The 17,171-nt window shown below is 38.1% G+C and overlaps 1 protein-coding gene across 10 annotated transcripts in view; it reads left to right on the top strand.

Annotated features, from left to right (window-relative positions):
• Positions 1-17,171, top strand: part of PTPRM (protein tyrosine phosphatase receptor type M) — a 982,826-nt gene that overhangs the window by 615,732 nt on the left and 349,923 nt on the right. For 7 of the 10 annotated variants that reach the window (XM_077492471.1, XM_077492470.1, XM_077492477.1 and 4 more), the window contains exon 14: positions 12,019-12,093. The exons of the other annotated variants lie outside the window; for them this stretch is intronic. In XM_077492471.1, coding sequence (XP_077348597.1) covers positions 12,019-12,093 — 75 coding nt within the window. The remainder of the gene's footprint in view (positions 1-12,018; positions 12,094-17,171) is intronic. 10 annotated transcript variants of the gene reach the window in all.

The raw sequence follows: 17,171 nt of genomic DNA, 5'->3' as shown, positions 1-17,171 counted from the left end.
TGAAGTCAATGGGGCCCGCGGCGAACGTTCGGTTTCGCGAACGTTTGGGTCCGTTCGCATTTCGCTTTCGCGAAACGTCCCGTCGGAAGTTCGTCCATCACTAGCAGTAACGCACAAAAAACTACATGGCGTTAAACTTTCAGTAACGCACACAAAACTCTATGGCATTAAACTGGCAGTAACACATACAGAACTATATGGTGTTAAACTGGCAGTAACACACAAAAATGATATGACGTTAAACTGGCAGTAACGCACACAAAATTCTATGGCATTAAACTGGCAGTAACGCACACAGAAGTAAATGGCAATAAACTGGCAGTAACACAATCAAATAGACGGTGTTCAACCGTCTCTACACTGACGCTATCTGGACTGTTCCCTACTCTAGCTGTACACTAATGTAAAGATTACTGACACTGTCTCACTACACTACACTGAAACTATATGAGCTTACCCTACTCTACACTAATGTATTTATGAATGACACGGTCTGGCTACACTACAGAGAAACTATCTGAGCTGTCCCTACTCTAGCTGCACACTATACAAAGCTGAATGATGTTCTTCCTCTTAACTACACTCACACCATCCCTAGGCTGACACTAAACTAATATTAGACACTGACAATTGAAGCAAAATAGCACAGTGTAGCACACTAACAGCTCTGAACAGAGCCCTTTTCTATCTCTCTCCAAGCCAAAATCAAACACTGTAAATGGTTGCCATTGAAAGAATGCTTTTATACTGTGGGGCGGGAATGAGCCATGATTGGATAAAGTCATGATGACAATGTCCAATCATGACTCTGACAGTGCTCTGTGTCCTGATTGGTTGAAGCTTTCATTGCTTCAGCCAATGTCTATGTTTGTGTTTTGCTGTTTTAACAAACTGTGCATCTGTTTGCTTGTTGCAGACCAATTTGGTAGGTACCGTTAAATATATTTTAAACTGTATTGTATTTGAGTTCTGCAAACACTGAACTTTCTCTAAACCTAAAATTTGCAGGTTGGGTTAACTTTTAATAACGGGAAAATATCTTGTTCCATAATGGCTATTATCGCCTCTGAAGTATCCTTATACACAGCTTGCATTTTAGTAGGGCCCTTGGTTCCATTCGTTTTACAATTTGGCAGTCTTAGAGAAAGAGTTACATAAAGATATCAAGGTGGTCCCCACAATGAAGCTTGCATATGTGCAGTTGGTCAAATCACTGAGGAGGCATAGATACATTTTTTATTCATAGTTGTTCAGCTGCTTGTTCAAACCGAAAACATAGATGAACCAAAAATGTCAGAAAGGGTTAAATGAAGCACAAAAAACACTCAGGTACTGCTTGATCAAATGTAAAACTCATCTTTATTCAGTGTGACAGTGCAAGGACCCTCCACTCTGTATGATTAGGTAATGAAGTGAGAAATCACACAGGATTCACATTAAGGCTTAATGCAAAGCTCCAAAGTGTTTGTTATGGCAGAGAAAGTTGTGCTTCAGGCTGGGTTCACACTGGTATGACAAACGCTCCGACTTTGGAGTTCATGTCACATGACGTGTGCAAAGCAACGTTTCCCTATGAGAGCCATCTTAACCGATACGACACAAGCAGTTCTGACTTTGAAAATGCTCCCTGCACTACTATGGTCCAATTTGGATCCTACTTCAGCCCACTGAATATTACTAAAGTGGGATCAAAGTCGGATCGGCGTTTTAACTGATCTGGCTTTGGCATGTGACTTGTCCTCTGAAGATCTTAGAGGGGAACCCCACGCAAAATAAAAAAAAATAAACGACATGGGTTCCCCCTCCAAAACCATAACAGACCCTTCGGTCTGGCATGGATTTTAAGGGGAACCTGCACGCCAAAAAAACAGCATCCGACTTCAATGAACGGGGATCTGACTTCGATCCTGACAATGCCAGGCACTTTGTGTCTGGCATGAATCTTTAGGAGGAGCTCCACGGCAAATTAAAAAAAATCTGCATGGGTTCTCCCTCCAAGAGCATACCAGGCCCTTCGGTCTGGTGTGGATTTTAAGGGGAACCCCCATGATGAAAAAATGGCGTGGGGTCCCACCAAAAATACATACCAGACCCTTATCCGAGCACACAGCCCGGCATCTCAGGAAAGGGGGTGGGGACGAGCAAGTGTCCCCCGTCTCCTGAACCATACCAGGCGACATGTCCTCAACATGGGGGGGTTGGGGAGTTGGGGCGGGAGGAGCTTTAATTGTCAGAAATAATCCACTTCACACCATGTTCAAATAAACGGACTCATGATTTTATTTCACAGGAGGTTGCCCAGATTAGCGCTTTTAGTTGTGCTTGATTCTGAATGTGTGTACTCTGGGTCTAAAAAACCCGGAGATAGCTTGAGGCCAGGTTCACACTGGTATGGCACGTTGATTCTGAATGTTTGTGCCTTTTTCACAACACTCCTTGTGTTCTTATCCACAAAGATGCTTTTTGGTCCCTCCCAGGATATCCTATACTGGCCCCGGTGTGATCCATGTCCCAGTCCCCTGGCCCCAGACTTTTTATTGTTGTTTTACTGTGTGAGTAGACAGGTGTGCAGGGTCTTTATAAGCCAAGCTTAAGTATAGCTCAAGACAGTAGCTGCCATTCTCAGACACAGCCTTTGTGTGAAGATAGTGGTGTGCTTTAGCCAAGAGGGGTAACCATTGTTGTTGGGAGAATGCCTTGCCCTCAGCACTGGGGCAAGTCCACAGAGGGGGGTGGAGGGAGTCTGAGTTCCTGAGAAGTGTATGAGAACCCAGGGTGCTGGGACAAACCTATCTGGAGGCCAGGAGTTGGTCTGCACAGCGGGGTGCTATGATAAAATTCTGCGTGAGCCTGAAGTACCCATGGTCTGGGAGACCAATGCTTATAGTCGTGGTGCTGCTGAAGCATAGCCAGATGGTCTAGCATTTTCAGTTATTTATTGTACTGACAAAGCTGGAAATTCCCTGTGTGGGAGACTTATGTGAATTGTGTGTTGTGCTGGATTTTGCTTAGCCTTTCTTTAATAAAAGTGGGCTGCCAAGCCTTTTAAAATACAGTTCAGACTGATCAGATCTCTCTTACAAATGCATTTACCTCAAGAGCTAAATCACCCCATATCACATCAGATACATACAGGGGTTATCCAGGGAGCACCCATTTTCTGCTAATACTTCTTATGAGGCCGTTTAGAAGTACAGCTGTCAGCACTCCCTGGAGAAAGACACGTTGTATCCTCCAACTGATGCTGTGGACAACTCCTCTATGAATCTGGATAAAGTTAATATTACTTTTGATTAAGCATCACCTAAGTGTGTTGTATCCTTCCTGACAACTCTGGTTCATCTAAAGCTGGCCATTCACTGATCAAAATTTGGCTGGTTCAGTAGGGACTGGCAGAATTTCGATCACGTGTAGTTGTCAACGGTTGACAGAAATTGATCAAACTATTGACTTTTATTGAGCGTAGGCATCCACACACTGATTGAATTTTGTCAGATCGACTTCTTTCTGTTTGACCAATTTCTGGTAAAATTATCAGCCACAGATTGGGCGAGCACTGCTGTCAGAATATAATGCCCCGGTAGGGGGAATTCCTGCATCCACAAAAGCAAGGTTGGCTGAATGAGAAAAAAAAAAACTATCCATGAATGACCAGTTTAAGTCACCACATCTTATGTTTGGTGTACCTGGGTGGGCCCAGGTTTCTTTAAATTGACAGCTATTATTGTATGAGAGAGTTTGAAATCTTGTATGTGATGACTTTGTCATGATTGTTTGAGATCGATATTGTTGTTAAGATACTGGAAGCAAACTGAAAAGTTTAAGTTTAAATGGGGTCCAGTAAACAAAATGGTAATGTGAGGCATCGTTAAATTCTTATACAGGCCATAGGCGGTTTGAATTTCTGCCAGTTCCTGCTGAACCATCCGAGATTCGAATCATGTATGGACAGGCTGAATGTACCCAAGCTGATCAATCGATAAACTTGGGTGCAATAATCACATAATGGCTCTGCAGGAGGGATTCCCTCCATGAACACTTACTGTGTTCATGGGGGAATCGAGCGATTTTATATCTTGCAACTCCTGGTTGCAGGAAAGAAAATTGCTATGTCTATGGCCAGATTTAGCATTGCAGACCTCTGGCTAAGATGGTGGGGAAGAAAGTGGCTTGCTCTAGATCTTAGCCATATGGAAGTGTTTTATTATAAATCTAGTGCAGTGCAGTTCATGATATATACACACACTTAAAAAGACATGAACAAGTGAAAATATGTAAAAATGTGTCTTCAATAGTCCTTCATATATCTCCAATGTAAGTGTTACCTCAAGTGGCATGAAAGGAGCTATGAAAACTTGGATCATTGTAAATAGGAAAATGCGGAGCAGAGGGCAGAACTTCATTTTGTTTTTCTGTCACATTTAACCTTTCCTGACACTTGTGGTTTTATCACATCTTCACAAAATTTGAGCTAAAACTATTTTTCATATACCAAATGTAAAAACATTTGAACTCATTCTTGAAGAAATAAGATGCCTGAAGGTAACTCTCCTATACATTCAATTAAGGCCAAAAGACAATAATTGTGGTATCCCCATTTTCCCATACTAATGTATATAACCCATGTGACATTTCTGTTGAGGGGGTCCTGCGAGGCTCTGGAACGTTGCTTCTGTAACTATGATGTGATCGCTGGATAAAACTTTTGACCTGTTCTGGAGTTCCTTGGTGTGCTGGAGACATACTTTCTGCTTTGAATGTCTTCGGTTTCCAGCCAATGGTCTCTGCAGCACTCTCAGCCATTTAGGAATGTGTGCATTGAGAATAATGTGTTTGAACTTGCAGAATGTAGAACAAATACATCAGGATGAATGTGGAAAATCTTCTTATAAATTACTGTGTGTGTGCGTGCGTGCGTGCGTGCGTGCGTGCGTGCGTGTGCATGTTTGTATACAGTCTAGATCATTCATATAAAGTGGGAAAACTCTACTAATTCATGCAAACACATTTTACCATTACTGTTATTAGCTTTTAAACTGCAGAATTTCTAATTCTATTTTAGTAAGTTTAAGCCATTTGTCTGCCGCTAATAGCAGCTTGCTTTTGAGGAACAGATACTTTTTGTTACTGGAACCCTCTAGGGACAGTTTTTGAGTTTAAACACATACAAATTGAATTAATTTTCTATGCTGAAACTTAGATTTATAATTTATGAACAGTGTTCATAAATACCAGGACAAATACAACTGATAGAATAAAAGCTTATTTTTTCCAGCATTTGAAGCACTTGTGCAACACGTTGGTGTAGCCATACTTGATCTTTTAACCTTATAAGGGTGGTCTGCCAGTAACAATGTTGATGTGTTGTCTCAGTAAACATTTACTGAGAAAATGTACCTTTTTAAGAACAAAATTAGGTCATTTTGAAATTGCTGGCAGCAACACATCTCAAAGAAGTTGGGATCGGGCCATGTTTACCACAGTGTAGCATCCTCTCTTCTTTTAACAACACTCTGTAAACATCTGGAAACTGAGGAGACCAGTTGCTGGAGTTTTGGAAAATGAATGTTGTCCCATTCTTGCCTGATATAGGATTCTAAGTGCTCAACAGTCCTGGGTCTTCTTGTTATATTTTTTGTTTCAAGATGTGCCAAATATTTGCAATTGGGAAGAGGTCTGGATTACAGACAGGCCAGTTAAGCACCTGGACTCTTCTAATACAAAGTAATGCTATTGTTATAGATGCAGTATGTGGTTTAGCATTGTCCTCCTGAAAAAGACATCTCAATGTGAGAAAATGCTGCTCTTAAACTGGATATATATTTCAGCATTGATGAAGCCTGGAGGCCCCTCTATTCTTTAGTCCAGAGAGTGTGGAGCCTATGATTACAAAAAATAATGCCAAATTTAAATTAATCTGGCCACAGAACCGTTTTGCACTTTACAAAAGACCATTTTAAATGATCTTTGGCCCTGAGAAAATAGAAGTGTTTCTGGATCATGTTCAGATAAGGCTTCTTCTTTACATGATAGACCTTAAATTTGCACTTTTGGATGGCATGGCGAACTGTGTTCAGGCACAGTGATTCTTGAAAGTTTTCTTGAACTCATGCAGTTGTGTCCATCACAGAATCATGCCTGATTTTAATGCAGTGCTATCTGAGACCCCAAAGATCAAGGGCATCCAATATTGAGCTTTGGCCTTGTCCCTTGCATTTAGAGATTTCTCCAGATTTTTGAATCTTTAGATGATAATATGTCCTGTAGATGATATATTTAAAGTATTAGCAAATTTACACTGAGTAACATTGTTCTGAAATTGTTCAACAATGTTTAGACACTTCTTTTTACAGATTGGTAAACCATTGCCTATCTCTACTTCTGAGATGCTCTGACTCTCTAATATGCTTTTTTTATATTTAATCATGCTACTAACCTGTTGCCAGTTAGACTAATTAGATGCAATATGTGCTTCCAGCACTTCCATGATAGTACCTCTCACTTTGCCACGTTTTGGTGCCCTGTTCCAACTTTTTTGAGGCTGCCATCAATTTAAAAATGTACCTCTTTTTTTTCTTAAAATGCTAAATCTTCTCAGTTTAAACACTTGACATGTTTTCTATCTCTATTAAGTTCTATTCTGTTTTTATGTAGATTTTACACAGCGTCCCAACTTTTTTGGAATTCAGTTGTGCTGTGTATGAATAATTGTCAGATGCAGCCTTGAACATCAAAGCATGGCAATATTTTTGTATAAACATCTTCATCTTTCTTTTACCATTTAACATTAGCATCAAAGATAAATCTAATAAACATATGGATACACAGTGTATGTGCATTTCTCCGATATGTAAAGGACCTCTTGACAGGAATCATAGTGGTCAGATCATTTGCTAATAAACTGTCATCAAATTTCTGTATCCTAAAGGGAATCTCTCTTCAAAGCCCTATGTCCCATAGCTGTCTCCTGCCCCGTTCTTCTGTTATCAGCATGAGAACTTCTGGCAAGCTCTTCGACACAGGAGATAAAAACAGCCTGAGGTTTGTGTTAGGGAGGATGCTATAAGTAGAGAGCTGAATGATTCAACGAACAGAACTGAAAGTCTCTACCTATGAGGAGAGGGGGTGTGTGCCTTTCCTTCAATCAGCTGTCTTGACTGTATGCCCAGGCTTCATTGAAGTAGTAACCAGGGAGATAAAATCTCCTAACACGATCTGAACTTTCTAAAAAAAAAAAAAAAAAAGCTGCAGACAGCAGATATGCATGTAAAATGTATGTAGGGAGATTTGTTTTATCCCTGTGTATCATCTGTGACTGTTAACTTTAAAAGAGCTAATAAAAGTCCTGGGTGGCCTAACTCCAATGTAAAAATTCATATAAAATAAAGGAGAAGGCCTTTAAAAAATGCAAGGCTGAGGGGTCATCATCAGCATTCCAACTTTACAAAGTATGCAATAAGAAAAGTAAGTATGCAATCAGGGCAGCCAAGATAGAACATGAAAGGCACATAGCGGAATAGAGTAAAAGAAATCCCAAGAAATTCTTTAAGTATATAAATAGTAAGAGAGGGAGGTCAGATCATATTGGGCCCATAAAGAATGATGAAGGGAGTCTGGTTACAAACAATGGAGAGATGGCAAAGGTTTTGAATTTATTCTTCTCCTCAGTCTTCACGATGGAAACGGGGGCTAACAGATTACAGAATTAGAAAGACTGGGCCAGATTTTTTCAGGTGCTATACAGGTGCTATTTTTAGCGCTGTAGTGCCTGAAAAACGCCCCAGTGTGAAAGGGGCCTTAGTCTTCAAATCATGGAAAATGTGTAATGAAAACATTTTCTATTTAGTATTCTAAATATAAATCTGCTGTTTAGAGCCAAGAGCTCCATGGCTAATAAACTGAACCTGAACGATATACTGTTCAATTTTTCTCTAGAGTTTGGCTATCCATCTATTGATTGATCTTAGCCATGGCCAGAATGGTGGGTACCCTGTGTTGTAGTCTAACCATAGGATTGTCCAGCTCCACAGTAGTAAGTTGGAATGGTGGAAAAGTCTTAGAATCTGAGTACTAGAACCATACATCAGGCATCATTTAATGAAATGTACATAGGAGTGTAATTCAAAGAACTCTCATATATTTCACCAATATGTTGAAGCATATCAAAAGAATTGTAGATTAGTCAGGGAAAAAAAAATTACTATTTATGTATAAAGGTCTGTCTAGATGTGGCCAAAGCATGTGCCACTTCTCACTATTCCAGAATACTCAGTGTCTATGTACTCTGTCTGTGGTACAGATGGATTTATTCTAACAAGGAAGTCAATTCTGTTAAGATATTTAAGGCACGTAACTAGCTATGAAGCATCCAGTAGCATCACTCTATTTGAACATTGCAGAGGGATATTTCAAAATATTATGCAGCAGCAGTTTTGAGTTTAATTGTCTGCAGATGGTAGATGATCTATTTCTCTCGCTTGTTGCCACAATTCTAATAGCACTCAGGCTGTTCTATGTAAATGAGAAATCCTTCAGAAAAAAGTCTGTCCTTAATATTCTTGTGTATTTTCCTCACATCATTTTCCAGCTGTTCATTTGACCTTCTGTGGTTTTTAATCTTTCTAAAAGCAGAGTCGCTGCTTTTATATATATATATATATATATATATATATATATATATATATATATATATATATATATATATATATATATATATATATATATATATATTATTTTTGTACAATTGATCTAAATTAATTTTAACTCAATAAATTATTATTATTGTGACGTAGCAGAAATACAGCTAAGGTTTGAATGATAACCTAGCTGGAGAGGGCCCCTGGTTGCCTACCCCGACTCTATAGTATCCCCCTTTGCTCCTCTGCTGGCTGCTGAGCAAAGAGTTATTTAGGGAGGTAAAGAGAGAAGCAGAGGAACTGGGCCAGAACAGATGGTAATTTTCGAGCAAGTTTACAGTAATGCAAATTAATAAAATTATGTTCATTGAATGGATAACTGCTACAAGAAAGCATTGGAAATATTGTGTTTTTCTGTGAGTTTGCCTGCATTTGTTTAAGTTGTTGACAGGAGTGTGTCCTCCATTGAGATGTCAAAATATACTATGACATGTTGTTTTGGTCACTTCTTTATCAGAAGTAGTAGATAGTAAACATGTAAGGCACATCATGAGCCTTTACCATGCATTATATGTCGGCATATATCATCTCCTTAGGTGTCCTCCTAAAAGACAGCTATTATTTAAAGGATAAATTCACCTTTAAAAAAATAATAAATGCATTTTTTTGCAGGTAAAATATGGGCATTTATTATTTTTTTAGGAGCCTGTAAATCATTGCACCCACAATCAGGGGATTGTGGGTATAATGCCACACTCTTTTTGTATTCTGACAGCAGGTGCAGGGAGAAGATCCCTGGCCCACTGTTACGGGGGGGGGGGGGGAGCTTGTGGATGCTGAACGTGTTACATGATATATGTTACACCCTAAATATGGATGTAACATGTTCAGAAAGGTGAACTTATCCTTTTAAGAAGTCTGTTTGCGTATATATCAGATGGCATATGTTTTGTCACTGAAGCTATTGATTTTAACATTTAATTTAAAAATGATCACATACATCCATATTTTATTTTACCTTATCCTTTAACCTTATGGTCACAGTTATTTCTTCATTGCCTTTGCCTTATATGTGACAGGCGTGCTCACACCAGTCAAACCTGAAAAAAAAAAGATAAAAAAAACAGCAAAATTAAAAAATGCTTTCTTGCAATGGGGCTATCCCTCCATATTTCAAGGGCTAAATGCTCAAATAGATATAGGGCAGTTTCACCTACCTGATCCCCTTTTTTTCATATATTTTTATAATGCAAAGTCATTCCCACACACACTCACTGTTGGTTTCTTGCCCTGCCTCTCCCATACAGATAGCATGATGTATCAAAGTGTCAGTACTTAGAAAGGTTTTACAGACACCAGTCTGTCTTGAATCAAGCTGGTAAGACAGCAGGCATGGAGAGAAAAAGAGAGAGAGAAGTTATACAGCCCAGGAAATGGCCTCAAAAATAAACATAAAATAAATTAAAACATATAAATTACTGTAGAATGATCTCTAAATTATGCAGTCATTTTGAGTGTTATCAATAGATTCCTCCAGCATTCATATAACTATTTTTCCATGCATAGAGCCTATTAAAACATGGATGTTGGTGTTGATAGGTTCAAAGGTCCTTGGTCCTGTTTCCATTGTGGGATTTTTAGATTCACTTAAGCAGTTAGACAATGTACTATTTGCAAGAATATACCTTGGGAGGAATATATTAAAACTGGAGCAGCTGTGCATGGCAACCAATCAGCTTCTATCTCCAGCAGGTTCAGGTAAGCGCTAATAATCAAAGTTAGAAGCTGCTTGGTTGCTGCTCCAGTTATGATAAATTCCCCTCATTGTGCTTCATTCATCAGAAAGCTTATTGTACAACAATAGGAAGGTTGTTTTTTTTTTTTTTTTGCTGTGACAATTTTGAAATACAAATGCAATTCATGTCTAGGATAAATCATTTACATCTCGATTGTGCACATGGAGTTGACTTCACTCTGGATAGCTTAAGTAGAGTTCAAATCGAATCCTCAAGCAAAAATTTGAATATATTAAAATAAAACTAAAAAAAATCTGAAAAAAATGTACTTGTAATTTATTAAACCCACCTACACATTGACAAGAGTACTTAAAAACTCAGGGGGCCATTAATCGACATATGTTTAATACAAACATACCGAAAAATCAATAACTGCAATTGGAGACAGTTTGATGGAAATATATGTATATGGTCATTATGTAAACCCTTCAAAGTCTCTTTAGCTCAAGCCAAGATCTGATTCTATATATTTGCCCAAATGCATATATTGGTGCATTCAATAAAAATAATCGTAAGACTTGGCAAAAGTCATGAACCATAATATGCCCAAGACAACTGTTTCTTGTAATTATGTAAGCCATGTAAACCTAGTTCACTGGCTTAGGGTCACCAATACATCTTGTGTTTAAAGCCTAGTATACACGATCAGAAAATTGCAAAAAAATACCGCTTTCAAAGCTATCATATGATAACCTGATCATTAGTACATAGCTTTCATCCAAAATTATCCGAAGGAACAAACACAAAAAAAAATGTTGTATGATATCGTATGATTTTCTTTTAATCAGTACAGTTTTCATCTGAAAATACAATACAAATATATTACATCACTTCCAATGTTTTATTCTGTTGTAAGAGAATTTTCATACTTTGGTAGCCTATACATTTTCGATATGGAGACTAGCATGCAAAAAAAATAAAAAATGGACGATCATTCATCTGATAATCTCATGGTGTGTATTAGGCTTAAGGTCCAAATAAAGCCACATAAATACATAGTCAGGCAAACACTGTACTAACGACCCCCAGTTTCATAGTTTTTTTGTTTTTAGCAATTTTGAAGGGTGTCTAATTGCCTGCAATCTAAAAGGCAGCAACGTTAGATCCCGGGGCTCCCAGTAATAAGGTCTGATACATCCCTTACCTTTTCTTCAATTAGATACATAACAAGAAAATAAAATACAATGCAATACAATATAAAAGGTATTAGAATTCCATTTGGCTTTAACTAACTCAGAAATAAAGAACTATTGAAGTACTGTGTCCTGAAATGTACCATAATGTAAACAAAAAAGTGTTTTATGTAAGCTTCAACACAGCATATCTTCCGCACTGTCATTAATCATAAGATCTAACTAAAGAGCTTCTAACTCATTTTCATAGTCCAGTCTGTTCCTTTACTTTCCCTCATTCTTTCTAGTGTCAGCTCTATACAATGTGAAATAAGGATGGGAGGTTTTATGGCAGAATGATGTTGCAGTGTTTGACATGGTAAAACATTGACAGTATTCTTGTCAGCCTTGCTTCAGTCTGGCTTTTCTTCTCCTCCTCATGCATGCTGACCCGGAAATCTTCCTTTGCCTTAGCTGCGATAATCGTGACTCAGCTTACAACACCATACATTCGCATCGCCCCTGCTGCAGGCGACGACCAACTAACAGGTCAGACATTCAAATACACACAACTCATCGTGCATTTCCTTCTGCCTCCTGCCATCAACATTTTTCATTTACTAATTTTTATTCTTATATTTGTTTATTTGCTTTGTTCTCTTTTTTGTTTAAGCTTTGCACTTGCTCATGCACTTTACAGATACTTGTCCATTCCATTTATGTTTGCCATAAATATCAGTATTTTCACTGCATGCACTCATTATGTGTTTACTTATTCTGTGCATTGTTTTTAAGCTTCTGTAATTGTTATATTAAGGCATTTTTAAAAATGTGTTAAGTTAAGTCATAGCCCTCAACATTATAATTTTAATTCATTTTTTCCCAACCATTCCTTTAATTGACCTAAGCCATGCCCAGTTTGGAAAGCTCCATTTTTATGAGAGCTTTAGAAAAGCGATATCCCACAAAAATCAGGAGGTTCCTGAAAGCGTAACATTCGTATTGCCAGTGTACAATGTAAAGTGGCAATTATATGTAATTACCCAATACATTCCTTGCAGACTAGTTGGTTCAAAATTGGTTTACTTAGAGTAAACTTGAAAAAGCCGCATATATTCCCTAACTATATATTTCAACTGAAATTATTTTGCCTGCCATGTATATTTATTAGCAATGAATTCACAGTTGTTAAGTACTTTTGTATTAAAACTCAGTTTTCAATATTCTTTTTGTCACCTCTGCCCTCCCGCCCATGTCTAAAATACTTTCTAGTCCGACTGAATCCAAAATCTAATTTCCTGTACTAATATACTCTGCCTTAATGTGTGTCTATAGCCTAAACAATTTTTTTGGTTTTAGATAGATTAGGGAATAGTTAAAATCTTAGTCTTTTTTATATTGCTGTAGATATCCCATTGAAGAAAATATTCTTCACTCCCTTTCCCAAAGACACGGAAATGGGTAGAAATATTTCCAAACTGAAATCTCCTCTTGGACAGTTGTCACTGGAACACGTTTTCTTTGGAAGATTTGAATTTACCTTCTATTCTGGGGACAACCATGGAAAAAGGAAATTCCCATCACTTTATTTCCCAGAAACAATAGTTATAATAGGTAAATGAGGTGAATCCCCCGAGTGGTGACACACACAGCAGCAACAATCTGACAGAGGTTCTGGCCCTTCCATTCTCTATCCAAAGTCAAAAGAAAATTACTTTGAAAAGGATCACACAAGATCTTAGGTGAAACGATATACAGACATAGTTCATTTACTAATTCCTACGTAATCTTTCTCAATTAGCTAATATCGTCTGTTCAAACATGTAGTCAGAAAATTTTCCAGTTGTGACAATGGATCAGCAAAGTACTGTAAATATTATTTTTTTTAGGTTTTCTTCACCTGATATTTAGCCATAACATTATAATGAAGATTATTTTAATTAAGTAAATGTTTATACTATAGCATGATAATAATTCCTAAATTAATACTCAGAATATGATATGTTGCCCTAAAAAAAAAACAGAAAGCCACAAATATAATAAAGCAAAAACTTTCTTTTTCCACACACATTTACTAAATACTGTAAGTATAAGAAAATGTAAATAGACAAGAAAAGTAAGAGAAACTATAGAAACAGATCTTGTAAAGTGTGTGAAATTATCACAATAATATTCTATATAGCTTACAGAAACATTTTATTTATATTTGCCATGACTGATTAACATATGTTCCAATAAAAAAAAAGTGCATAAAAAGATACCTGGAAAAGGAAGGCATTAAGCCCGACAAACATTAAATAGCATAGATTATATTTATATTGAGTATTTTCTACAGGTGAAAGAGAGCTGAAAGTGAGTTTAGCTATTATAAATGTGACCTTCACAGCACTTACAATATATTAAACATAATGGCTTTTGTGGCTGATGTCTGACTCAAACCATTACTTGTGTTTTGTATCTGTGCTATAACACTTTCATATTTAAAACAATTATTTTTCATCCCATAACTATAGATGAGTAGGCAAAGGACACATTAACAAGTGGCATTGGACATAAAAGTGCTTTAACTTTACCATTAACTCTATATTCACAATCTATATTATCTTAAATATTACAAATACCATTTAAAGTGTGTTGAATAGGTTTAGATATGGTGAACAGAAACACGGATTATTTGCTTTATTTTGACTAGACATACTCATTGTTTAATATTGGGCATGGTTGCGGCTTAATTTTCGATCGTGGCAGTTAGAATGATTAAAGCGGAACTTCAGTCATTTTTTCATATTTCCATCTATTAAATCTTCTGCCCTTGTTTTAACTTTGGATAGTAAAACATTTTTTTTCTGCCAGTAAATACCTTATACAGCCCACTTCCTGTTTCTTGACCAGGAAAAAGCCTAGGCGTTTGACATCATGCACAGCTTTCTCTCTTACTTTTGTGAGAGTTTGACAGGAAGGGAGAGGGGATGAGTCATGAGAGGGCAAATGAGAGCTGCAGAGCTGGAGTTGTGCCTATTTGTAAATCCAGGAAGTGAGCAGGCAGCAGTTTCAGCTGCCCACAGTTAAAATAATTGCAGCCAGACTCAGTGGAGGGAGATTTCTGCAGCATATTTGTCAAGTACAGAATCACAGTATATATAAAATAATATGCAAAGTAGTTGGAGAGAAGCTTCAGAATGGCAAAGATGTTTTTATTATAAATTATGTGAGCAGACTGCAGTTCCTCTTTAAAGCGGAGGTCCACCCTAAAGTGGACCTTCCGCTCATTGGAATCCTCCCCCCTCCGGCACCACAATTGGCACCTTTCAGGGGGGAGGGGGTGCAGGTACCTGTACAGTACAGGTATCTGCACCCACTTCCTGGATAGATCTCTGCGGAAAGGGGCGTAGATTACGCCCCTTTCTGAAAGTCCCCTGCTGCCTGCTGGGAAACACAGATCCCAGAGGCAGCGGGTCCATCCTCATTGCGCAGCGCGACTCGCGCATGCGCAGTAGGGAACCGGGAAATTAAGCCGAAAGGCTCCACTTCCTGATTCCCATACCCAAGATGGGGGCGGCAGCACCCGAGAGACGATCGAGAGATCGGCTTCGGGTGCAGACATCGCGGGCGCGCTGGACAGGTAAGTGTCACTATTTTAAAAGTCAGCAGCTGCAGTATTTGTAGCTGCTGGCTTTTAAAAAAAAAACGCGCACTCCCGGCGGACTCCCGCTTTAAGTGTTAATAATTGGCTGTGAGTTCCATAAGTGCTTGTTTTCTCACACACGGGTCAAACAGCACATTTTTTCCTGGTAAATGTCAAGTAAATATTTCCATTCCCTTTCCTTTACAGAGTAAGGAACAATTCCATTACCTTACACAGCAAAAGTGTGCCCAGTGAGGGATTTTGTGATCAGCATTCTGACCAATCATTTATTTAGCATTAGGGCATAAACATAAGAGAGCAGTCAGATGCGTAGGCACAGATTAATGCCTCATCTGGCCTTTACAGAATCAGAAATGACCAGCCTGGCCAAACATTTGTGTTTACGCTGTACAGAGAGAAGATTGTAGAAGGACCCAGCTTGCCCTATTGGCATGGGATCACCTGATCTAGAAATATATATGTCACTTTGTCTCTGTGGGTACCTTTAGTCAGTCATGTATTGTATTTCAGGTGATCCTTTTGTTACCAGTCCATATATGTCACATTTCATAAAACATTTTTTTTCTGCATGTTTTATTTAAATCGCTTGCCATCCATTCATTTTTTTAAATAAACAAAACTTTTAAAAAGTTAACTCCAGAATTTTTTGATTATATCGGTAACAGTGGACTTGTTTACTATCAGTTTGATACGCTACACTTGGAAGAGATGTGTTTTTGGTTAAAAGTAACCTGTTTTGGGCATTTCATCTAAAACGCAGTACTACTTCTATAAAAACCCTGAGGTAGCAAGAGAACTTACTTGCAATGTGAACACTATGTAAAGTCAGATGTAGCTACATATCACTTGTCATTGTCGCACAAATTTCAATAATTCAGTTACAATTTTAAACAAAACATGAAAGCTTACTAAATGTTAGAAGAATCTGTAAAGATAAGGAAATGTTACATTGACAATGTAGAGTTGATGGCCTTTTCTTTTGGGAGGCACTATTATTTCATATATGGCCTCTAAATTATTTCAGTATTATTAACCAAGCCATTTGCATCTACGCTGTATAGTTTTAAATTGTATTTTTAGTATCTTTATAGTTGATAACTTTTTATCATTATCGTTTTAAATGGCTTTTTATAGCAAGAAATAAAGCAAGTTAGTTTGGCTGTGAAGCAAATTGTACTTAGTATGCAGAAAATAAATTGTTTCAAACTTACATATTATTATTATTATTATTATACGGGATTTATGTAGCGCCAACAGTTTGCGCAGCGCTTTACAACATCAGGGAACACAGTACAGTTACAATATAATTCAATACAGGAGAGATGAGAGGGCTCTGCTCATTAGAGCTTACAATCTAGAAGGGAAGGTCAAGTGGAACATAGGGTAGTAGCTGTGGGGGATGATCAGATGGACAAAATGAAAATACCGTTGTTAGGTGTGGGTAGGATAGCCTTCTCTGAAGAGTAAGGTTTTCAGGGATCGTCTAAAAGCTAATAGAGTAGGAGATAGACAGACAGATTGGGGTAAAGAGGAACATGGGAGGAGGTGATGAGAGAGCTACAGAGCAGGAGGTCTTGAGAAGAACGGAGAGAACAATTAGGATGGCATTTTGAGACTAGGTCAGTGATGTAGCTGGGGTCAGAGGTGTGGGTGGCTTTGTAGGTAGTTGTTAGTATTTTGAATTTCATTAGTTGGTTGAGCGGAAGCCAATGGAGGGATTGAGAGAGGGATAGCAGAGACAGAGCAGTTGGTAAGGTTGATGAGTCTGGCAGCAGTATTCATAATGGACTGAAGGGGGGATAGAGTATGCAGAGGTAAGCCAATGAGGAGGGAGCTGCAGTAATTCAGGCGAGAGATGACCAGGGAGTGAATTAAGAGCTTTGTTGTGTTATTGGTTAGAAAGTGGCATATTTTGGAAATATTGCGGAGGTTGAGGCAGCAAGTTGTGGACAGTGATTGGACATGGGGCTTAAAGGAGAGT

This window comes from Lithobates pipiens, unplaced genomic scaffold (genome assembly GCF_037356315.1).
Source record: "Lithobates pipiens isolate NorthernLeopardFrog02 unplaced genomic scaffold, aLitPip1_a1.2 Scaffold_19, whole genome shotgun sequence".
Lineage (NCBI taxonomy): Eukaryota > Metazoa > Chordata > Amphibia > Anura > Ranidae > Lithobates > Lithobates pipiens.
Note: the sequence above shows the minus strand (reverse complement) of the source record. Positions and strands in the feature narration are given on the sequence as shown.